The sequence below is a fragment of the Eptesicus fuscus genome, chromosome 5, assembly GCF_027574615.1.
Source record: "Eptesicus fuscus isolate TK198812 chromosome 5, DD_ASM_mEF_20220401, whole genome shotgun sequence".
NCBI classification, from domain to species: Eukaryota; Metazoa; Chordata; class Mammalia; order Chiroptera; family Vespertilionidae; genus Eptesicus; species Eptesicus fuscus.
In genome coordinates, this window is record NC_072477.1 from 46,995,313 (window position 1) to 47,020,374 (window position 25,062).

The 25,062-nt window shown below is 39.0% G+C and overlaps 1 protein-coding gene across 2 annotated transcripts in view; it reads right to left on the minus strand.

Annotated features, from left to right (window-relative positions):
* Positions 1-1,854: 1,854 nt before the first annotated feature.
* The window catches only part of RAB8B (RAB8B, member RAS oncogene family), a 63,419-nt gene continuing 40,211 nt past the window's right edge, over positions 1,855-25,062 (minus strand). Inside the window, exons 2-8 of one of the 2 annotated variants that reach the window (XM_008139150.3) lie at positions 22,032-22,092; positions 19,190-19,250; positions 12,947-13,024; positions 11,881-11,970; positions 10,642-10,707; positions 7,171-7,221; positions 1,855-6,134 (exon numbers count right to left, since the gene is read on the minus strand). In XM_008139150.3, coding sequence (XP_008137372.2) covers positions 6,042-6,134; positions 7,171-7,221; positions 10,642-10,707; positions 11,881-11,970; positions 12,947-13,024; positions 19,190-19,250; positions 22,032-22,092 — 500 coding nt within the window. In that variant the 3' untranslated portion in view covers positions 1,855-6,041. The remainder of the gene's footprint in view (positions 6,135-7,170; positions 7,222-10,641; positions 10,708-11,880; positions 11,971-12,946; positions 13,025-19,189; positions 19,251-22,031; positions 22,093-25,062) is intronic. The other variant, XM_054716173.1, reaches the window with a different exon arrangement.

The window sequence follows — 25,062 nt, forward strand, 5'->3', positions numbered from 1 at the left end:
TAGCAATATTTTTATTCATATTTTTTATTTTTCTTCTTCTTCTTAAAGAAGCCACTTTAACATCCTATATAATAAAAGTCTAATATGCTAAGTGTCCAGTCGACTGGTCGGCTGTCCAACCAATCAAAGCGTAATATGCTAATGTATGCTAAGGGCGCTCAACCGTTTGCTATGACATGCACTGACCACCAGGGGGCAGACGCTCTGACTGGTAGGTTAGCTTGCTGCTGGGGTCCAGATGATTGGGACTGAGACGGGCCAGACATGCCCTGGAGCCCTCCCACAGTCTTTCCCTGGCCTGGCCAACCTCCTGTGACTCCCCTGGCCCCGATTGTGCACTGGTGGGGTCCCTCGGCCTGGCCTGCTCCCTCTTGCAATCCAAGACCCCTCTGGGGATGTTGGAGAGCTGGTTTTGGCCCGATCCCCCAGGCCAGGCCGAGGGACCCCACTGGTACACTAATTTGTGTACCAGGCCTCTAGTTTCTTATATTGGTTTGGCGGTGATGAACTTCTTCAGCTTTTTCTTGTCTGGGAAACTTTATTTTTTCTTCTATTCTAAATTATGGTCTTGCTAGGTAATCTTGCTTTAGCGGGGCTCATAGTCCTGCATCACACTTTTCCTCCCTGTTCCCGTCATCACATCATTTCCTTTTAATTCCAACTCCTCCTATGCCTCTCTCCTAAAGACCCTTGGTATTACAGAGGGCCCTCTTGGATAATCCAGGATAATCTCCCATCTCAAGATCACATCTGCAAATGAAGTAACATTCACAGATTCAGGGGGTTAGAATGGATGTCTTTGGGGGCCATTATTCAGTCTACCACAGAAACAAATTTAAGAGCTGTGAAAAAAGATGAAATTATTTTGGAAAAGTGGGGAAGATTGTCACAGAAACTAAGAGAAGAGAACATTTCTGGGAGGGAGCAATATATTCATCAAATGCTGGCAAGAAGTTAGCTAAGAGAAGGACAGAAAACTGCCAGCTACTTTTGCAACTAGGCCGTTATAAACATGATGTCCATGAGGTGATAGGGAGGAAGCCAAACTGAGTAGGCTGAGGAATAAATGCAAAATGAGAAAGTGAAGACAGTATTTATAAGGCAACCCTTGGGTGAAGCTTAGCTATGGCAAGAAGAGGAGAAAGAGCAATAGCTGAGAAGGACATGAGGCAAAGGGGTGGAAGAGTTAAGGATGCTTAGATACTAAGGGGAAAGGGCTCACACAGGATAAGCGTTTGAAGATATAAGAGTAGTGAGTTCCCTGAGAAGCAGGATAAAGGGGCAGGAGGAATGAATCCAGAGAAGAGGCAGAGAGAAAGCATGGACTAGGAGGAATGCCTCTGCTATAAGAGGAGGGAGCTGAGGATGAGGACAGCTGCCCATGGAGCTGGGGAGGGAGAGGCAATTAAGGTGGTTTTAGACAGATGCTTTCCTGTGAGGCAGGAGAGGAGAGGTCTGTCTACCAGAGGGAAAGGAAAGAAGCAGAGTGTGTGAGAAGAATAATGAAGGTCTGGAGTGGTTGTGGGGATGAGCAGGAAAGGCTATGACTGGAGACGCGCACAAGCACGTGGTAGAACATCAGTAGAGCTGGGCCTTTGAACCGTGTTATTTGGAAGTGAAAACAAAACAACAACAAGTAAACTTGCAAGGACTAAGAAGGGAGGGCTGGAGTGCTATCATAGAATAATCTCAATGTATTCTGAACTAAGTATAAGCAGGAGATCTGACCATTTTAAACAGCTCTAAGTCAGAAAGTTTGCGAAAATATCCCAAGTTGGCCATGGTTTGAGTCACACACCTATAAATTCGAAGAAAGATTTTCAAAATCTGCAACCCATTTCAGAGAGTCATGAATATTTTCATTATGTAGTTTTTATTTTAGACGAACATTATTATAAAAAAAAGTTCACCTGGAATAAAATCCACTTAAAAAACAACAAAAACACAGCAATAGTATCAGTACACAGTTAATGAATTGGCTTAAACAAGACTAACCACATGACAGGCCCACTTTATCTGCAGGAGCTTTTCACATTAAGCCGTTGGAACAAAAATAAAAACACTAAAACATATGCAGTGGGATAATTCTATGGAAAAACTAGATATTTTCCATTAGGGGGCATGATTTTAGTCAAAGAGTTATGGTATTCTGAATTAAAGGAAATGCTGCAAACAAAATAAAAAACCATCTGTAAGGCCATAGGAATGAATTCTAATAAGTTCACATTTTTTAAAAATGTAAGAAAATGAAACAAGTTCTATTAGTTGTTGGCAATATGAAATGCAATTACATACGGTATAAGTTATTTCAAAAAAATGAAGTAAAATTTGAAAATATCCCTAAGATAATTTTTTGCTAATTTTTACTTCTGTAAATTTCAGTCACTTAGATTTTTTTTCATAGTGAGCATGACAACCATTCATTTTATTAGTCTTTTAAAAAAGACCAATTCTATTGTAAAATTGTGCTAGCATTTGAAATTTTATTAGCATATCCTGTCTCTCTAGGTTTCTCTAGGACAAGGAATTTCATTTTTAGACATTCCTTTCTCCCTTCTTTAGCTATAACAAGAAGGAAAATGGAATGTACTTTCTGTTAAAAGGAAAACTATAAAACCTGACAGCAGAAATGACTGCTTACAATCTGACACAAGTACACCAACATAATGAAGTGCTGTTTTAAAATTTTAAGCTTAGAAGCTCATCTTTAAAGATTAAGAACTAAATTTATAAAGAAATCTAAGTCATAATCTAGAAAAGAAAGTCTGCTTATATGTATCACTTACTGTTCACAGGAAAAAACTTTATATAAGCCTTAATACAGATTCCCAGCATTAGAACCTGTAAAATGGAGTTATAATCTCTTATTAGAAATTTCTGCAAACATTTATCTATATTGCACAGCTAAATTTATTAATGGAGATAGGGAGATAATACTTCTTTTTTGCACTATTGGATATGACATGTATGTTCTATTCTAAACTACCTCCTACCTTTCCCAATGATGCCTTTAGTTCAAAACAAAACATATCATCTAAATTGTGTTGGATGCATAAAGCCTGGCTCACTGTTTTTTTTTTTTTACCAGGTATTAGAACACTAGTAAGCTAATGAGGTATAATAAAAAATAGTCCTTCAAAGTAAAGAGTATAGTCTTCTGAAAATTTATAATAAAGACTGCACAAAATGTTCATGTAAATAGTAAGAAACCCTGCAGCACCTCCTAACTGATGCACAGGTGGGTTATTTTTTTATAATCTGTCTGAAGTAAAATAGAGCTAAAATAAGTTCCCAGTGAAACATTTTACAATCAACTGATTTACATGCTACTTAGTTACAGCACATTTTCATTGTCTGATACCCTCAGACTCTATTTGAAAAGGTCTAGTCCATCATTGGCAGAAATGAGCACACTGATAATAAAGTGCAGCCACGGAATACCACTGGTACTGCTGCACAATTTTCATGTATCTGATCCATAGACCACAGAAATGTTCAAACTAGATTTCTTCAGTTTCAGCAGGGAACAGACAATTATCTCTCACTAAATTCATCTACAAATAGAAAAAATAATGCACTATATGTACATTACTAAGCAAACTGGAATATTTATTGGGTCATTTTACCATGCAGAAGGTGAATTTCCTATGGTCTTAGCTCAAATTATATACAATTTAGCAAGTCTAAATGTAAGAAAATAGCAAGGACGATTTATTTATATACAACAGAGCATATACCCCGAATTGCTGCTACTTCAAAGAGCACCTTTAGACTCATCTAGCTTTCACGGCTCTTTCAAAGGAATTTCATGGAGACTAGTTATTAATCCATATAAGACAAAAGAAGAGAGAAAGAATAAAACAAAAGCAAAGCATTCTGTTAAAAAAAAAAAGCTAACCATAGGATATGTCAGTTTTGGTTTGCAGATAACCCCTGAGATATAACCAAAGTGTTAAGACACCAAATAGTCAGAGGTAAATTGCTAAGAGAATTACATTCATACATGGTGTCATAGCACTTGCTTTTTAGAAATGACTTTGTTACCCTCCAGAAAGCTTAACTGCTTGGAATATTTTTCAGAAAATTAGTGAATACAAGATGTTTCTAAGAAATTATTTTTTTCGTTCCAAAGATGTATCTAATTTTAAGATGGTAGACTTATAATAAACTTTCAAGCAAGGAACCGCTTGATTATACTCGGACACCAATAGATGTCTTTAAGCCTATAGGTAAGTTTTTTAAAAATTTGTTAACAATGTTTAGTGTCCCCATCAAAAATAGCTCTGGAATATTTATATTTGCTGTAGCAAAATTGTGCATAAGTTTTCAAAAAGTTTGAATGGTTCAAGCATTCTATGATACATCTTAATTTGAAGCAGAATTCTCTGTGGTAACAAGCAATCTGTTTCCACTTCCATTTCCAATTCTTAATTTCAAACATGATGGTAAACTCTGTGAAACAAAACAGGCCTAAGAGGAAGAATACTTCTCAACAGAATTCATTTCCTTCATCACCTCTTTGTTACTCCCCTCTGTGTTACACGACACTGAAGGCTAGGATAACAGCAATGACATAATGACCTTAATTTGGCACACAGTTAACACTAAATCCCTTTCTTTTCCTATGTGATGGTTTCATCTACAAAAGGTACCCCAGTTCCAGGGTTTGGTGAGAAAGACAGCTAAGCTTTTGGTTGGCTTCGGCCCAGATGACTGGACCAAGTTCTCTAACAACAAACCTGAACAGATGGAACTGGGTCCTACCCATTCAACAGTAGCTGTTTTAAAACGGAAACCTTGCTCATATTTTCTCTAATGAAACAGCAAGACTTTTCCTAGAGGCTGCACTAAGTCTATTTATTCTTATTTTGTTTAAAAACCCAAGTAAAAACAGAATGAAAATCATTATTTTCACCATTACCAAGAGCTTATTTCTTCTAAATTTATTTTAACAGGTCATATCTCTTCCTTTAGGTAAGCTTTCTGTGAACTAAAATTTAAATTAACTCTTGTTAACTCTTGTACACAGGGATCATTGTAGGAATTGGGTATTACAACTAAATCAGCAATCTGGGGAATAAACCTAAGACAAAATATATTATGTATGCTAATGTGATGGAACCACAATTAGACACTGAAATAAAACCCTAAATGGTACATTTCTCTGCCCATGTAAAATTTCAGCTCAAGAGTTCACAATTAGAAACAGACAACAATGGTAAAATATGTTACGTTTTAGATAACTGACTGATTACAATAGGTCAAACATAGGAAAAGACAGCAAATATGAACCCCAGGAAAATAGAGATTAAGGTCATTTCCAAATGCAGTTTTTATAGGTTAGGCAGAGGGAATCAACTGAAAAGTGATTTCTTCAGCTACCCAGACTGGCTAAAAAGTCAAGAATTTAGCAAAGTGCTAAACAATAAGAAACAAACAAACAAAAAATTACAGCCTATGATGAATAGGTGGACATTTTTAAGATAAATTTTACCAGAATTTAATGATTCTTATTTAAGAAAAATCACAAATCAGAGCCCTTAAATAAATGCCATGAATGCAATAACATCTGGCCATATGAACATCAGCCCAAATGTCCTTTAATTTTAGTTATATTGACCTCTGCTTTAAATGTTCGACTCTTGTTTTACACATCCCAAAGCACAAATTTGTGTAGAACTTTATGAGACAAAAGTGTGCATGTGAGAGTCTAAGACTGTGCTATAACAGGGAAAGGCTAACACTGATGTGCAAAGTGAAAAAGAAAAGATAGCAGCTTCTGCAAAAGGCAACAAAACAAAGAAAAAAAAACAAGTCTTGCATGTGTCTCCATTTCATTGCTTCCATGTTTGAAAAAAGGAGCCTGTTATCTCGCTAGGCTGTGGCTGGAATCCACTAGGTGTTCTGTGTCGAGAGGTCTAGGCTCGGTGGTGCTCTCAGCAGCAGCCTGGCGGTGTGATTCCGAGGCTGGGGGACCTGTGCTTTCAGAGAAGCAGGGAAGGGTCCTCTAGGTGTGCTGCAGTCTCTCAGAAAAAAGTTCATCAAAGTAGCGAACACCGGAAGAAACTGGCCTTCTTTGATCGATTTTCTGTTATTTTCACTGGTCCACCTGCCCCTGAGGAATTGCTGTCGTTCTAAAAAGCAAAAGACAAAGTTACCAAGAAAACAAAAGTTTCATGGTTTGACCCCAATTATCTAAAAGAAATAATACCAAACCATATTATAAAGGTGCATTCAGCAGGGTATTTTATTAGAAGAGGAACTCATTAAGCTCTGATGTTAATGGTTTCTTTGGAAAATGAGGGTTAAGATTAGAAAAATGTTTTTAGGATAGCACCTTTTATACGTATTACTATCAGGAAGCTCTTATTACCAGATCAAAAAAATTACTGCCAATGGAGTGTAAAGTTTCAAGGGAAATGATGGAAACAATGTTAAGATATCAGTACAGACAATTTTGTTATTAGAGGTAAGAAGTGTTGGTAACATAAGGTATATAATTATATTCAGAATTCAGGTTAAAATAAACTACCAAGGTTGCCCTAATGATTCATCACTGAGATAATTTCAAATTTAAACTAACTTTAGCAACTTCAAGATCATAATTATATATAAATATAAATGTCACATCAAAACTAAACTAGATAATTTTATGGCAAAAATTTAATTTGTGCATTATTTTAAATTTTGGATCAAAATTCAATGAAAGTCCACTTAAAGAGCCAGATGAAAGAACTGAAATAGCTGCAGTTCAGAAATAAGAAACTTGGTCTGGCCGGCGTGGCTCAGTGGTTGAGTGTAGACTTATGAACCAGGAGGTCACGGTTTGGTTCCTAGTCAGGGCCCATGCCTGGGTTGCAGGCTTGATCCCCAGTAGGGGGTGTGCAGGAGGCAGCCTGTCAATGATCCTCTCTCATCATTGATGTTTCTATGTCTCCCTCTCCCTTCCTCTCTGAAATAAAATAAATATTTAAAAAAAGAAATATGAAACCTGAAGAAACAGAAATAAGAATCAAAGTTCAACCAGTTGAATATATGAGTCAAGAAAAAAAACCAGTTAATGTGAATATATTATAATCAGAGCTATCCTTTTAATAAAATAAATACACAGAATAAATAACACAAATTTACAAACAGTATAATGAAAATAAAATTATAAGTGATACAAACCATTTTTCTGTTGAGTTTTGTCATTATATCTCGTGCAAGTGTAAAAAATGCCTAAAGGTAAACCAAAAATTGCATTATTATATATTTATTATAATATATTTTAAAATAGAAATGTAGAATGTTTTTACTATTACATTATGAATATATTACTTTAAAGCTTTTAATTGAGAAAAGAATATAATTGTAATCATGACTATTATATCTTACTAGAGCACCACTGCACGAAATTCATGCAGGGGGTGGCGGGGAGGTGTCCCTCAGCCAGGCCTGCACCCTCCCGCAATCCAGGATCCCTCGGGGGATGGCTGACTGCTGGTTTAGGCCCAATCCAGGGAGGCCCAATCCAGGCAGTCAAACATCCCTCTCATACTCTGGGACTGCTGGCTCCTAACCGCTCACCTGCCTGCCTGATCGCCCTAACCACTCTGCCTGCCTGCCTGATCGCCCCTAACCACTCTGCCTGCCTGCTTGATCACCCCTAACTGTTTGCCTGCCTGCCTGATTGCCCCTAACTGCCTCTGCCTGCCTGTCTGATCACCCCTAACCACTCACCTGCCTGCCTGATCGCCCCTAACCACTCTGCCTGCCTGCCTGATTGCCCCTAACCACTCTGCCTGCATGCCTGATCGCCCCTAACTGCTCGCCTGCCTGCCTGATTGCCCCTAACCGCCTCAGTCCCTGCCACCGTGGCTTCATCTGGAATGACGTCCGGAAGGTCGTTCAGCTGTACAGTCTAATTAGCATATTATACTTTTATTATTATAGATTTTTCAATTACATCACAAACATTTTCCAATGTTACCAAACTGTCATTCATTCGTCAAATATTTTCTGCACATAATATCTGGCCCAACTTCCCAATATTACAGGTTTTTAGTTATGCAGAGCTTCCTCAGTACACCCAGAGCACCTGGGGGGCAGAAGCTCTGTCTAAGCCACCCTGCACACCCAGAGCGGGGCACAGGCCCTGATCTAGAAGATGCTGAATATCTGTTTAATCAGTGAATGAACAAATGTTTTACCCTGGAGCTCTAAAATATATTTTTACAAAAATCTGTCTTTTATTGCCAATGTCCTCTTTCAAATCACTTTCACTCTTATACCTTATATAATCTTAACATTCCAAAATCCCAATAGTGCCTACAACTCAGTTCAATCCCCCACCATGGAAATCAGTTCAAATGCAGGTAGGACAAATCTGATTCATCTTAGTGACATTTTATGCCTAGTGTCTTGTGATCCAAACCAAACATTTTTTAACCCTATCATCCCCTTTGTTTCTAGGGAGCCAAGACTCTTAAAGGTTCTTCAGTTGTGTCCATGCTAAATCCACTGTTATGTCAGTCTCTTTGTTCCCAACCATGCTTGATGCCCCCAAAAATATTTAGCAAAAGATTTCCAGTCAAGTCAAACAGAAACAATACATAGCTATTATTATCACTCACTATCGGTATCTCACTGGTCACCCGTAAGTCTAAATTTCTAAATAAACCCATCCCAGTTTTTATGAGGCTAACTAACTACACTAAATTAAAGCTCTGGGAAATTGCTAACTTCTGCAGAATACCGGGCCAGATTAAGCAACTGGGGAGCACCCAGCTCTACACTTCCATAACTCAATGCTCTCTCTAAGCCACAGGTGTGACCAGGGCACAGGTACTAACAGAGATCTCAGCCTACTCCAGTAAGCCAGGGTACTGCTTTCATTCTGTGGGGGAAACCCTATGTGGGCCAACTCAGTGAGCAAGCTTTTCTCCTGCCTCCACCATTAGAGCAGACTTAAGAGGTTCCCCTCTTTCTGATGGAAGGAAATCCTTTTGTGGCAAGCAGAAGGAAGCATTTTTCTGCTTATCCATGCTCATCTAAATAAATCAGTAGAGACTTCCTGTTTCCTCACACCCATTAGCCAACCTGAATATGAGTTTTAGTTACTTAAAAAAAAAAGTTATGATCATTGTCCACTATCCAATAAAGTCATTTAAGCCTCAATTTTTAGCTATGATGATATGGTGATCAGTGAGTAGCCTAAGAAATTAAATGTTTATTAAATCATCAATATTATTGCTAAGTGAATTACATATATTAAAACATATTACATGTAATATTTTTATGACCAGTTTTTAAAATGTTTTTACAAAGAAAATATTGTCACCAGGGAGGGTATTGCTCAATGGTTGGAGTGTTGGCCTGCACACTGAATGGTCTTGGGATCAATTCAAGGGCACGTACCTGGGTTGCAGGTTCGATCCCCGGCCCAGTCAGGGTATGTTTAGGAGGCAACCAATTGATGTCTCTCTCTCACATGGATGTTTCTCCCTCTCTCTCTCTCTCCCCTCCCCTTCCCTTTCATTCTCTCTAAAAATCAGTGGCAAAATATCCTCAGGTGAGGATTAACAACAACAACAACAAAAATATTATCAAAAATTCTTCCCTTGGTAAAGAAAATCTATTCTTAGAAGAATTCAGATGGTTAGATTTTCTTTAACAGTTAACTTACTAAAAATTTATTAAAGTACTCTCTGGTAAACACACTTTCTTACTTCTACCAAATGCCATCGTATTACAATATATCATATGTATCATGTTAATCTACTTAAACATGTACATTAAGGGAATCTGTTCAATAAGCTAACAGTTTAATTCTCTCTCTCTCTCTCTCTCTCTCTCATTGAGACAGGAAAGTAATTAAGACTCGCCTGCTATAGGCCATTATAGGATGACATGAATGATGATAGATGAGCAGAGGAAGACACTGCATTTTGTCAGCTAGTGCAGGATTTCCAGCTTCCCAAATACAGGACAAAAGTGAACTTAAACTGAGCATCTATCTTCTATACAGTGAATCTTATATTCACTTCTGTATTTGAGTGCAGGGTGTCCCAAAAATATGTATACACACTTGAACAGCTGATAACTCACTTAATTTTCACTTCTTTTCAGGTTTAACTGATTTGAAATAATGGGCAAGCTTTGAACAAAGCAAATTTATCCACAGACTTTTTTATAGGGATACATAAAAGATAAAGTTTACGGTCCAAAACAAGCAACATTTGACAAATTGAGGGCACACAAATACCAAACAAAATGATTCTTGATGTTTGCGATTCCTTTGCTTCATATTATCAGCAGTGCCTGGACTAGAACCAGTCATCAGTCTGAAAATAGGCATTGACAAAAAACATTACTCACTTCTGTGGATTTTTAAAATGAATTATATATTAATAAATACTCAAAGTGTGTACACATTTTTGGGGGACACCCTATATATTCTATGTAGAGGTTGGGTGGTAGAAATTCAACAACCAGGTCCACATAAAAGTCAGAAGCACAGCAGTTCACAACATCGAGGTGGAGTTCACACAAGGCATCACTAAATCAGAAAATAACAAGGCTTTGAGAATCGCTTGAACATCGGCAGATAAGCACCAGTGCTACTTATAACAAGGCACCAAACCTGTCTTTCTTTCTTACCTCTTCTACATTTGTACTGGATTTTGCACTTGTCTCCAAGAATTTAATCCCATAGTCAATTGCTAACTGAAAGGCAAACAGAAACATTTAAATATAGTGCAAGTTACTTGAACATATAAAGCATTTATATTTTCTAGGGTTTTCAAAGTCCCAAAGGTAGAGTATCTAGTTCAGAACTCTTGAGGTGCTCAAATCTCTTTGCTTCCTTCTGTGTTTGAATTGAGATCTAACTTAACCATCATAAGCAACATGGCACCACTCCCACTCACAATTTAAGTACAGTACTTCTCTTTTTTCCTATTATACTTTTAGTTCTCTTACGAGAAAAACTGTGACAGACACTCACCCCCTACCATTAATTTGGGATTCACTCATCCCTTTTATCTGCTCTGAAAGCATAGTTCTCCAACAGTGACTATACTAATTTTTCATTATTTTTAAAATAAATTGGTGCTTAACAGAAAAGCTTAAAATGCTAAGTATTCATTGCTTTGGTTTTTATTGATTGTGACAAATGTGAACTCTTCCATATTTCCATCTACTCCCAAAGAGTTTCCAGTTCATTTATAACAACAAGATTAAGAGAATGTTTTTAGGAAAAAAAAGTTTCAGATTGAAAACACACACACACACACACACACACACACACACACACACGGCTAAAACAAAATTACCAGACTTAAAAATTGAAGCTTCTACATCAATTTAGAAAATGTCACAGAAGTAAACATGTACATATAATAAACTCCTTTGCTTTGCATGACACAGAGAAATGCCTATAAATGACTAATAAATGACATCAATAGCTTGATGAGTTATAAGGAGTTTATCCATAATGACCTAAATTTAAAGTGTAGTACAATATTCTTTAAAAAATGAATTGGAGAATGATTACTGTTGAACTTCACCTATCTTATTAATTTTTTCCAAAGGGAATAAATTACTTTAACTATGGACATGGAAGAAATAGCCTGGACCTGAAGCTGCAGGAATCTGAAAAGAACCAATTTGTATCTCCCGGAAAAGAGCAAATTCTTTAGGAATGAGTCATGACTACACAGTATATAGAGTTGGATCTCGAATACTAATTCGTACCATTCAAGTATGGATTACATCTCTTTGTTGTTTTTAAAGGATTAAAATATAAATATTTTAAACACTTAAATCAATAATTATACTAAGAAGATAAATGCTTAATGTGAGTAGATTTGAATCTTTATGCATTCGGTTCAAAATTACCTTCTCCCCTCTTTCTTTTGACACTTGTCTTTTGTCATTCATATCGCATTTGTTACCCAGGATCATTCTTTCCACATCTAAAGAGGCATGCTGTAGAAAGAAAACAGAAAGCTATAAAAACAGCCTGAAAAGGACAGTTATTCAATAGACAAATCTTAACCTATCAGAAACATACCCATGAATTTAATAATTAGACTAATCACCTTTCACTGGACACAAGACATGATTCAGAGCAATTTTAAAAGATGGGAGGAGGGGAAAAGCTACAGTATAAGAGGCTATGCAAACTTTCTTCCCAAAGGCTCACAGTCATTCTCATGTATTTTGGTACATGAACAAACAGAAATAAAAGTTATGGTTATCTAACAAAGAAACTTCCAAATACTAGTTTGTATCAAAGAAGAAAAAAAAAAAAACACTTGGTCCTGAGTGAGCCAATGGAGAAGGTATTCTGGATTCTGAATTACTTAAAAAATAAATTCATATAGGTTAATATAATTGTGTACAAATTATTTCTGAGTCAGATTTCTTTTTGAAATGTTAAAAATATAATATCTTAATGCTAATCAATCTAGAATTAAACTAAACTTCAAATATCGAAGATGGTAAAACTGTTAGAAGAGCAAAAACGATAAGTTGCTGGAATAAAGATATACTTTTGCCAGTCAATCAGATGATGGAACAGATAGAACCCAGGAATCAGATGTTTTAATCCTGGCTCTCCTTTTTAAAGGCTATATTAGCATAAGCAAGTCATTTCTTTCTGGCCTCAGTTTTCTCTTGTGCAAAATGGGGACTCGGATTAAATTACTTCCAAGATCTGGTCCAAGTTTAAAATTCTGTGAAACTGCTCCTTCCTCTGCCTCCGTCCCCCATCAAAATCCAGCAGGGCAGTCAGACTGCAGACGGAGATCTGCCCTCCATGCCCTGCCCATGCCCATGCCCTACTTCTTAGCAGCTCAACTGCCTCTTCCAGAGACTGAAGCCTTTATAAGCACCAGCAGGTATCATCATTCCAGTATCATCATGGTGATCTCCAGCACCATCATTCTCTTTCCATATATACCTCTTCAATGTTTCTTATCCAATTTTTAATATTGTCGAAGGACTTTTCATTTGTGATGTCATAGACCAGCATGATTCCCTATAAGAGAAAAACAGATCTTTATTTAGTACAGTATATATTTAAAGTTATAAAATATAATGTAAATGTACTCCTCCCCTCCAGAAAGCTTTTGTTTGTGGCTTTTTTGATCTTTATAAAATACTAGAGACCTGGTGCACAAATTCGTGCATGGGTGGGGTCCAGCTGGCCCACCCTATGGGGGCCAATCGGGCCGGGCTGGTGGAGGGGAGGGGACATGGGGGGAAATGATTGGGGCTGGGCTCGCTAGGGGAGGGCTGCAGGAGGTTGGCCAGCTGGCCCTGCCCCCGATGAGGGTGGGGAGGAATCAGGGGCAGGGCCGGCCATGGAGAAGGGCCATGGATGGTTTGCTGGCTGGCCCTGACCCGATTGGGGTGGGGGGGCCGGTTGGGATCTGGGCCAGCCAGGGGGAGGGGCTGCGGGAGGTTGGGGGGAACTAATTGGGGCTCTGATCAGGCCAGTTGGCTGCAGCAGTGTTCACCATAGTGACTGGTTGTTCCAGTTGTTCCGGTCATTCCGGTGTTCCAGTCACTTGGCTTTTATATATATAGTTTTATAATATTTTAAAGTATGGAGAAGCAAAAATAAATAAATTCTTCCATTGCCTCACCAGGTAATTAAATACTCTCTTAACATTTTCACTGTTAACCTTTAATGAATTAGTGATTATGGTAAAGATGATACACCCTTTCTACCTGACCTCCTATGATAAGAATCGGCACTAAACTGGAGCTGAGAGAGTGTTTAAGTTAAGACTGAGACAGCACTGAGAGTAAGAGGCAATCACTTCTGTTGTATACTTTTTTATTCAAGTAGAAATTGCCTTGCTTCTTACTCCTACGCTAAGATTGTAACCATACCACTTTAAAATTATATCTTTTTATATAGGCTGATCAAAATGTCACTATCTGCCTAAGTAAATCACAGGCATTTAAAATATAATAAATTGGTTATGCAAGTTTAATGAAAGGCATTGTCACCATATTTTTAAAGACCCAATGGCTGGTGTTTCTAAAGAGTTTATCTTCTACTAGTAAGTGTTTCAACTGACACCTGTATGCTAATATTCCAAAATCTATATCACAGACCACACTTCTGTATAGACCCACCCACCCATTCACCCATTCACCAAATATTTAGTAGCTATCTATAATGTGCCTGATACTACACTAAGTATTACTAACAGTGAACAAGATAGACAAGGCCTCCTCCTCTCATGAAAACAATAAACCAATAATTATGCAATTAATTATAATTTTGATCATTGCTATGAAGTACTAGGAGCTCAGTACAAATGCTAATCTAATCTGTTGATGGGCTGGGGTGGTTAGGGAAGGCTTCCCTGAGAAAATGACATTAAAGCCAAGGTCTGAGGACTGAGTAAACCTGGACTGGGCAAAGGTGTGAGGCTGGGCTGGAGAGGAAAGACCACAGTGCCTGGGACATAGGAGAAACGTCATAAATATCTTGCTGACCAGGAAGGCCCAGAACCCACTGGACTGAGTGAAAGAAAGTCAGTTGGCAAAAGTGCGCAGATCCAATTGGAGAAGAGCATAAAGATGTGGCCAAAGAGATAGACAGATACAGGTCAGATGTGACTTGGAGACCACTAATTGGGCATCATTTCCCAGATGTCCTCTGTGGTCACTGAAAACTCAACTAAGTAAAACACGAGGTTGTCTTCATCCCCTCCAAATTTCCCTTCTTTCTTGTGCTCTCGTTTTGATGAAGGGTGACACAATCCCACCAGTCAGCCCAAGCGGACCCCTGCAAGTACTCTCTCAGAGTCAGCTGGTCCTGCAGGCCCAACAACCTCAAAGGTTCCCGAATATGACACCCCTGCCTCACACACATGAATGGCACTTATATTCTCAGCAATTAACTTTTACCTGGATTACTATCAGAGTCTTTCATTGGTATCTCTGCTTTCATTCTTTTTTTTCTTTTTTTTTAAATATATTTTATTGATTTTTTACAGAGAGGAAGAGAGAGGGATAGAGAGTAGAAACATCGATGAGAGAGAAACATCGATCAGCTGCCTCTTGCACACCCCCTACTGGGGATGTGCCCGCAACCAAGGTACATGCCCTTGACCGGAATCGAACCCGGGACCCTTGAGTCCGCAGGCCAACGCTCTATCCACTGAGCCAAACCGGTTTCGGCTCTGCTTTCATTCTTAACCACCTCTAATCCATTCTCCATAAGGACACTAGAGTTATCACTTTATTGAGACCTCTCCACTGGATTCATAATTAAACTAAAATTTATTAACATGGTATGCAAAGTACTTCAGGTCTGGTTTCCAACTTGGTAAATAAATATAAAAATAAATCATATAAAACACACATATACACAAAGATAAAAGAACCCAGGAAACAATGAAATTTTAACAGAAGCTATCTCAGGGAGGTGGAATTTTGGATAATTTCTTGGGATTTTCCAAGTTTCCTATACTACATATAACCTTTTGATAACCAGAAAAATATGTATTATTGTTTAAATGGCAAACAGTAATATCCTCTACCCTCCCTCCTCCCAGCCTAGAATGCAAATATTTCACTTGGCTACATAGTAAAGAAGATTTTATCATTGTTAATGTAAATAATTTTAAAAAAAATTGAAGTGGAGAATTATATACTTAAATGGTTAATTTTATGTTATGTATATTTTACCACAATAAAAAAAAACTAAAAATGGAACAGAATAATTCCTGATTCAAAGTATTCAGCTGCCTAAATATTAACATTAACCAAATAATTGCCATCACTCTACGACCCTTTGGGCTATGTGGGCAACCTTGATCTTCACTGCCTGTGTCTGTCGGTGGCACTCTAGATGGTTAGCACGGGAAGTGTGAACACAGTGTAGTGGTTAAAGAAACAGGCTCTGATCAGAGGCATCTCCTCAGAGATCCCAGAGATGTTATTTTATCCCCCAGTCTCCATTTCTCATTTGTAAAATGAGGACAGCATGTTTTCCAGACTGGATTCTTTTGCGTATCTCCTGAGATATTATGTATAAAGTACTTAACCTAGAACTCAGGACACAGTGTGGACTCAGTAAATGACAGCTAGCTATTTTTAGTTTATATCTTTGGTTTCAATAGCAGAAACCCTTTGGCTATTTCATATGTAAGCAAACTGGCATTATGAATCAGTTGGAAATACAAACTCAAATGTACTAGTTAAAACTTTATATATTTGATATCCTATATAATAAAAGCCTAATATGTAAATTGTCCCCCAGGCCATTGTTCGACCCAGAGACTGGAGTTCAACTGCTCACTATGACGTGTGCTGACCACCAGGGGGTGGCGTGGAATGTGGCAGGCGTCGGAGATGCGGCGCTGGCAGTGGGTGGCAATGGGGGTGCTGCCGGCCCCGATGGGCCTCAATGAGAGCGGGACTGCAGCGGGATGGTGGAGCAGGTGAGTGGGTGGTGCCAGGCCAAGGTGGGTGTAAGCGGGGGCCCCATTGCCCGCTGAATGCCCCGCAGATGGCGACCAGTGGTGGAGGGGGGCGGGGCTGCCGCCTGGCTCCCAGGCACTGACAGAGTCGGGCAGGGGCCTTGGCCCTGATCGATCACCCTGCAGGCGGGATGGTGGAGCAGGTGAGGGGGCAGCACCAGGCCATGGCAGGGTGCCTGGCGGGGCTGTGGGGCTGCAAGGCTGGGGGCACGAGCTGGGGCTGTGAGCCTGGAGGTATGAGCCGGGCCCGATCCCTGCAGGCCACCCCAAGGGATCCCACCTGTGCATGAATTCGTGCACCGGGCCTCTAGTATACTTATAATAACAACAGTTTCCTTAAGTTCTTAAGACAGTGTTCGTCTATGAGAAGTGTTGATAATGCAATAATATGGTCCTTTTCGCCTAAAGTCCAATTGTCCATCAGGGCTACTGCTATGCCTACAAATGTTGCTGAATAGTTTGAAATAGACCAAAAGACTCTGTGATGGTGGCAGACTCCGATGCAGTGCTTATCAACATGCTGCATACTTAAACCAACCACACTAGACCTGCCAGGACCACCACTTGCTGAAATGAGAACATGCCCCCATAGGAACATGATGGCCCCACATGCCACTGCAACAGATGAGCTGCAAGATCCAGGACTCAGCACAGCAGGATTCCCCGAAGATTTATCTAACATTGTTTCTGGTCTGAAATTTCCCACTGATTCACCCCTTCAGCAAGTATTTATTGAGCATCTACTATGTTTCAGGTACTGGCATTACAGCAGAACAAAAATCCCTACCTTCAAAAAACGGAAAAGACAATACTATCTGAGAATAGCAACAATTTCTAATTATTTGAAGTAATGTGAAGAAAGACTAGGCAGTAGATAAATGAAAAAGCCAGGCAATCCTCAAATCTAAATTAAATAATGCATTTCAATGCCCTCTTTTCTCATACCATGAACTAGAGTTAGACATCCAAGGAACTAGAGCTCCACACTCCAAGAGTTCCTGCCCACTCTCTAGTGAAAACAAGCAGGCAAGTGGTATCAGTACATAACTCACGGAAAAGAACAAACTGGCCAATAGAAAAGCTTGTATGTATAATCAAAATTACCTGTAAACTATTCTAAATCATCGCTGCTTAAATGTTCTTATTTATTCCTAAAATCCTTCCTGGGGAAAACAAACAACAAACAAACAAACAAACTTCTTCCTGGCAGGACAAGATAAGTCCTTTCCCTTTGGTTATAATCTAAGCAAAATAGAGAGTAGCTGACAACTCTTTCTTAAAATGATGACCTTTCATAATCACGAAAGTATTATATGGTGAAGTGTGAGGAATACATACCTATAAAGTGCTTAGTGGTGTATAGTGTCACGGTGATAAAGCTTTGAAAAGGAATCCCCAATATTTCTGTGGGGATGAATTACTGGTACTCAAATAGAGGGTGAGTAGCAGTGGAGGAGGAATGGAGGGCAGCATGATAATAAAGGGATCTGGGGATTCATATCACATCTTCCTGAAAAAGGGGACAGCTCTCGCCCCTACAGCTGTCACCCTGACACTACTCCCAGGAACACAAGTCTTTTAGACAATGAGCTGGTTATGATGGCAGCTGGTACCCCACAGTCTGTCTAGGTTGAGCTTCATGATCTCAATTACTTAGCCTTCTAAGACTCTCTGAGGACAGAGTTTCATCAAAATTCAAAGCTCCAACTAGTGCTTGGATTAGGCCTAAAAGCCAGAAAGAAAGCCCTGGTCTGGGCCTGACATTCTAGGCATGGTTCAGTACAGCTCTGCTTCTAAGCTGCCTTATTCACGACTGTACTCCCAGCAATACACAGAATCTGCTCTGAGCCAACAAGCAATATGACTGGGTTGTATAGATGAGGCCTTAGGATGGAAATTAGCCAAGGGGTGAGGTTATGAAAACAAGGATAAGGCTACTATGTAGCAAAAGAAGGACTTGGTAGTTAAGATTCATCAGATTCTAAACCTTAAAGAGTCACATATCATTCAGTTACTTCCTGGCCAGCTGGCAAAACACTGGTGGAGGAGCATCCAGAGAGCTGAGCCACTAGGAGTGGATGTAGGGACCTGGTGAGAGGTAAGGAATGATGGGGCAAGGCTGAATGATGAGAGGGTGCAAGCAATGAATACTTAGTCACAAAGCTTGTGGCTTGCTAAGATGTGGCAAAGGTATTAACAAAAGGAAAAATCACAAAAACATGCAATCGCTCAGGATGTTTGTAGGAGTTCGGAAACACCTACAAGCCAATTACCTATTAATATTACAAAGACTAATGGCAAAATATATAGTTACTAAACAGAAAACATTTTTTCACATCAAAAAATCTATTTTCCGCCCTGGCTGGTTTGGCTCAGTAGATAGAGCATTGGCCTGTAGACTGAGGGGTCCCAGGTTTGATTCTGGTCCAGGGTACATGCCCGGGTTGCAGGCTTGATCCCCAGTAGGGGGCGTGCAGGAGGCAGCCAATCAATAATTCTCATTGTTGATGTTTCTCTCTCTCTCTCTCTCTCTCTCTCTCTCTCTCCCCCTTCTTCTCTGAAATCAATAAAAATATATTTCAAAAAACAATATTTATCCCCCCTGTACTAGACTTTAGCTTGAATCCTATAACCTTGACAAGTGAATATTCATGTTTTACTTTCACCTGAAGAGTTGCAAAACCCCCAAACACACTCACCATGGCTCCTCTATAGTATGCTGTCGTGATGGTTCGAAATCTTTCCTGACCTGCTGTGTCCCTAAAATTTTAAACAAAAGAGAGAGCTGTTTTAAAAGACATCACCAGCAACACTGAGGAGAGATCATTCTGGTCTGCTCACAAATGCAGTGGTTTCAGGGGAGGGGAATAAGATACAAAGGGAGCCTGTGTGTGTCTGTGAGCTGGAGGCGGTGGTGGCCACGGGAGCCTGTCAAGAGCTCACAATGACTTGTGCGAAAAACTTGGACTTTGATGATAAAAGCAGCAACAGGGAAATCCATGGCCTGCTAGGAACCGGCATGCTGAATTAGTCAAATACATCCTGGGGGAGAAGAGAATAGTTCTAAATTCTTGGACTCCTAGAGGTAGTTATAATCGTTTTAATAAATGCCTAATGATTATGGCATTTTGCTCTCTTGAGTGAAAGTCTGATTTCTGTACAAAGAAAGCAACTGGGCTGGACTTACTACTGTGTAAGTTCTGCTCAGCCAAGCACACTAAAATGGGTCTCCTCGAGAACTTTCTCAGCAATGGAGCCCGTAATTAAACGGGAACCTGGAGTTTAACACATAATGGCTGACAATGTTTCCAAAGACTTTCCAATATGAACAGCATTGCAAAGTTACATAAGCTTTCACATATTCTTGCTTTTTAGCTGATGGCGTACCATTAGAATACATTCTAAAAAACACAAATGTTTCCAATTACATTTATTGAAGTAAGTCCCTATAAAGCAGATCAAATTTACCTGGTATCTGGGAAAGTCAATAATCCTAAATTTGCTACTTACCAGCAGAACTAATTCACTCCCTGTGCTACTAAGACAAACTAAATTGTACAATTTAACTGTAGGGAAGAAAGAGGCACTTGTGAAAATACACTAGAAATCTAATGCATACCAAACCCAAACAAGAGATGAAGGCCCAAGGGAAATATAATAAACTGAAAACATTAATAAATCCCTTAATATTTATGTAAAGCTTAGAAGATAGTCTCAGATGATGCCCACCATAGCCCAGTGTGTGTTATTACCAGCATCCTTATTATGCAGTAGAGGAAATGGGCTGGGGTGGGGTGGGCTGTGGTCCCAGTTCTGCCACTAACCAGCTCATACCCTTGAATGAGACTCAAGCCACCTACATCTCGGCTGTTTAGTGCAGGGCCAGGCCTCACCTCAGTCATCTTATCCAACCCTTCTGTCACTGATCAGAATTAGCTATACGGGGCACTTGTTTGGCACATGGCAAAGAAGTCATAAGGAAAATATAAGCCAAGCACCTTTGAGCAGACCAACATATTATTGATTCTAACACACTACTTGATTTAGAACCCGCTCTGCAGCGAGGCTGGAGGGGAAACCCTTCCATATTAAGTGCAGGTTGTGAAGACTAAATAGAGACCATTTGCTGCTGAGAGTATCCATAAGCAGTGCCCTGATGTTATATTAAACTCTAATTAGCTGATCACCCACAGGCGCCTAGAAACACTCCCTATTGTGATGATCAGGACCACAAGCACAGAATCAGAAATTCTCTTTACTTTCTCCCTAAAACACTGTTTTATATGTTTAAAATATTTGGCTTCTTACTAAATACCGATAGATGAAAAGGGTAGCCTGTGGTAACCTTCACAATGTTTTCCAATGACAGATACTGGGAACTACTATGCTAATATTATGAAACTGACATGATGCTCCGGGAGATTTGGGTTGTTGTCAGAGCTTTATCACTAACCACTCTAAATCCTAGTTTCCTCCTTTGTAAAAGAGGTGCTAGTATATTTCAATACAGTGTTCTCATTCTATTCCCATCCTGAGATTCAAGGATGAAAATCAGCCTAAAAAATAAGTTCATATCTATTGCTTTACTATTTTACCCTGTATAGTCTATGGAGCTCTCAATTTCTAAGCTGTGTCTGCTACTGTCATCATCACACAATAGACCAGTACACATCAAGAACCTTTCCCCAGGCTCCAATTCTATATGGCTCACCATGGAAGGCCCTGTACTGAAAGAAATTAAACCAGCTTATAGGAGGTTAAAAAAAAAAAAAAACCTATGAGGAGTTTCTGAGTTCAAGTATAAAATATTCAACCTGGCAATCTGGAAGAACCATATTTATTCACTGTAGTTTGACAGATTCTTCAGGAATAAACCAGTCAGATCTGGATGGTCTTAAGGAGATCTCTGCCTTGTATATTGCAACATGAGAGATGAGAAGTATAACTTTCTTCTTCCTATTGCTAGTCTAGTGTTCCTCATTTTTTTTTTTATTTAATGAGAAGACATATACAAATAAATGATAAAATATCAGAGCTGGAGGGGGAACTCAGTTTAATCAGTTTAATCAGTCAGTTTACAAATGAAGAAAAGTAGGCCCTAAGAAGGGAAGCAACTGGCCCCACGTCCTCAATTTAGAGGTAGTCCTGGCAAGAACCTAGGTCTGCACTTCCTGTTTAGGGTTCCTACCACTTGACTACTAAGCTTTATCTGATTTCACAGCTGCAACAACTACAGTGAAGAAGTAATGTACACTCTAGAATTTAGTTTCCTCCCCGATAAAATTAGCATTTGGGAAGAATGAGTTCTCAGATCTCTTCTGGCTGTGAGTTAGTGAGGATATCATTCCTTACCTTCCCACTCTTGGTGGAGAGACCTTTGAATGCTTACCCATTTCCCCTTGGTTCTGACAAAGAAAAGATGTTTTAGCTATCACAGAATAGCTCTCACTTATCACAATGCACATTTAATTCCCACATTCAATTCCTAACTAAAGTAGAAACTCTTATGTGTATATATAGTATATATATATATTAACTTACCATATCTGAAGCTTAATTTTCTTTCCATCAAGTTCTATCGTTCTGATTTTAAAATCAATTCCTGCCAGAAAAAGAAAGAAAGACATGCTAAATTTCTTCAAATGTAATCCAAGTCTTATTAGAAAAAGAACAAAGATTTCTATTGAAAAAAAAAAAGTTCTCCAACGCCCTGGAAAATGTGAACACAGAAGAGGGTGTGAATGGTATGTTTCCTCTGAGTACAGGCTGAAGAAAGGAATTACTCTGCAAAGAATTCCTACACGTTAAATGCAATGTTTTATATATGTCATTATTTTGACACTAGAGGCCCGATGCACGAAATTCATGCATGGGTAGGGTCCCTAGGCTTTTATTATATAGGATGAATGGATGACATCCCTCAAAGTTACATAATTTGGATAGTTTGAGAACATGCCATATTTTCTACTTCCTGAAATACATATAAACAATGTTTCCTACCCCCAGCCCCCATGCTCGGTCTGTCCCTAAAGACAGCCATGGGACCTCTTCACAATGTCTTCCTCATCTCCTCCTTCCAGTTGTTTCTTTAGAATCTGCAACTGGCTAAGCAAAAAGCAAAACAAAAACCCCCAAAACAAACAAATAAAAACCTTGTCTATTTGAGGGCAGGGATGGGAAAGCCTGTATATTTATTTTATACAGTTAAGAAGTATTTTACATACATTTTAATAAATGTTCCCCACATCTTACTGGCTAGAGCTGAAATAACTAAAATAGTTTTAACCCTGGCTGCACTTTAGAATTACTTGGGAAACTTTAAAAGACAACAACAAAAACCCCTTATAACTAGGCCTGCTCCCTTCCCAAAATTCTGAGATTCTGACTTAAATGGCCAAGGGTAAGGTCTGTGCACTAGTAATTTTCAAAGCTCTCTAGGTAATTAATTCTAACACGAAGCCAAAGTTAAGAAGCACTCAACTGAGCCTGCCAGGTAGCATGGGAAAGTCATTTGGGGCTCAGGTGGTCACTCCAAGTTCAACCCCTCCCTCACCTATTTCTTCCCCACTATGGCAGCTCAATACTTATTTAGCAGTTTCAACTACAAAACACCACAAAATCCTGGATAATTATCAGCATGCTCTGTCGGGAACAAGCTGCCACTCTTTCTCTAATGGGACCTGTTAGTGAGTACAACTCGGTTGCAGTTTGCTAAACTCTCATCATCTGGCTACTCAAGCTTTATTTTAAAATTTTCTATTCTTTTGCATTCTATACCGAACCATGTAAAGTGGTTTCCAAGACATTTAAAAAGCACACATGTCAATTATGTATCCTCTAAATTGACTTAAGCATTAACTGTAGTTATCTAGGCGGTGGGGGGAGCCCTCAGTGGCTATGCTACCACAACATGTCTATATATCAACATCGAGAGCACCCCAAAAGGCCGCTTGCCAGCTCCAGCTTCATATAATGCCTAGGCTTAACCAAGTGGGTTTTCCCCTTCTTCGTGTGGCACTTTACCCCCGGGGACCCGTTTTAGGTGTTCTTGTGTATCTTGAAATAGACAACTATCACACCCAAGCTAATCTAGTAGGGCAGCTTCTCAATAATCATTTTCCTCACTAATAACCACTGTTACTGTTAGCAAGTCCAATCTGAGACCCAATATCCCAGGTTACCTGGCTCATGTTTCCTCCGGGTACCTCACTACTGCAGGGTCAGCAGTGACAGGAGCAACACTTAGCAAAACCGTACACATATTATTGTTAGCATCACACAGATTTTACTGTGGCCCTCATTCATTGAAGATTTAATACGCACTGATTTTTATTGTGATTTATCTTTTCATACATCTCCGAGTTCAGTGTAACAAAGACCCTCTAGGAATTCTCAGCTATCCTTTATGTTTTTTTTGGTCCAGACATTAAGAACAGTGCCCAACAGGTATTCAATTAATGTCTCTTGATATTAACATTTTAAGAAATTCATAATTTTCCAAATTCATAGAAACAGAAAATAGGATGGTAGTTCCCAGGCAACGCAGAAAGGGGGGAAAAGAGAGTAATTGTTCAATGGGCATACTTTAGGATTTGCAAAAGATGAAAACTCTGTAAAGACTTGTTTGACAACAACGTGACTATATTTACTGAACTGTACTCTACTGAACTATACACTTACAAATATGGTTAAAATGATAAATTTTATGTGTGTGTGTGTGTGTTTAAACCATAATAAAAAAAAAACATGACTTTTAAAATATAGATTGGATAGCTGGAAAATTAACTCTCTCAATTGGAAGGCTACTATCCAACATTCCATCTTTTAATAGTTCATTCACCATTTAAATAAGAGATGATGTATATCAAATGCCTGTTCATATGAATACTTTCCTTATTCTGGCTCATTGAGATGATAACTCCTGTTCTTCCAATGTTGTTTTTGCCTGTAGTTGGGAATCATGGGCAACTTTTCCACCTTCATTCAACAAAGCCATTTTGAAGCTCCCTTAAAGTCTCAGTTACTCTCCATTCATTTAAAACATTTAGGAAACTTTCTACTGACCTAGCCTTTTGTTTTTTGTATTTGTTAGAAGGATTACCTTTCTGTTATCTGAGAAGATTTTACCATTATCTGAGAAACTTAACCATCTTTTCACTATTCAGTGGTTTTCAATGTTTGTAAGAGTTGTGAACTGGTATTTAGCTTTTGTTTACGCGCCTGTCGGGAGCCAGTTGATAGACAAATGCTGTAGAGCACAGTCAAATCAACACAACTTGAATTCCACTAAAAATGGAAATGTTGTTTATATTATTATTGAAAAGCACAGAACCTGGAAGTTAAAAGACCCAGACTGTCGGTTAGGGCCTGTCATTAACAACTTTTCGGAGGTTGATTAATTGCCTGAATCTCTATATCCTCCTCATCCTTAAAAGATATTGAGAGGATCTAACAGGTAAATTAGATGATGTGTATGACTGTGCTGTGGGAACTCTGAAACTCAATGTAAGTGTAAGATATTACACATCCAGATTCTAATATCCTGCAGATCTTGTCACGTCACGCATGGATT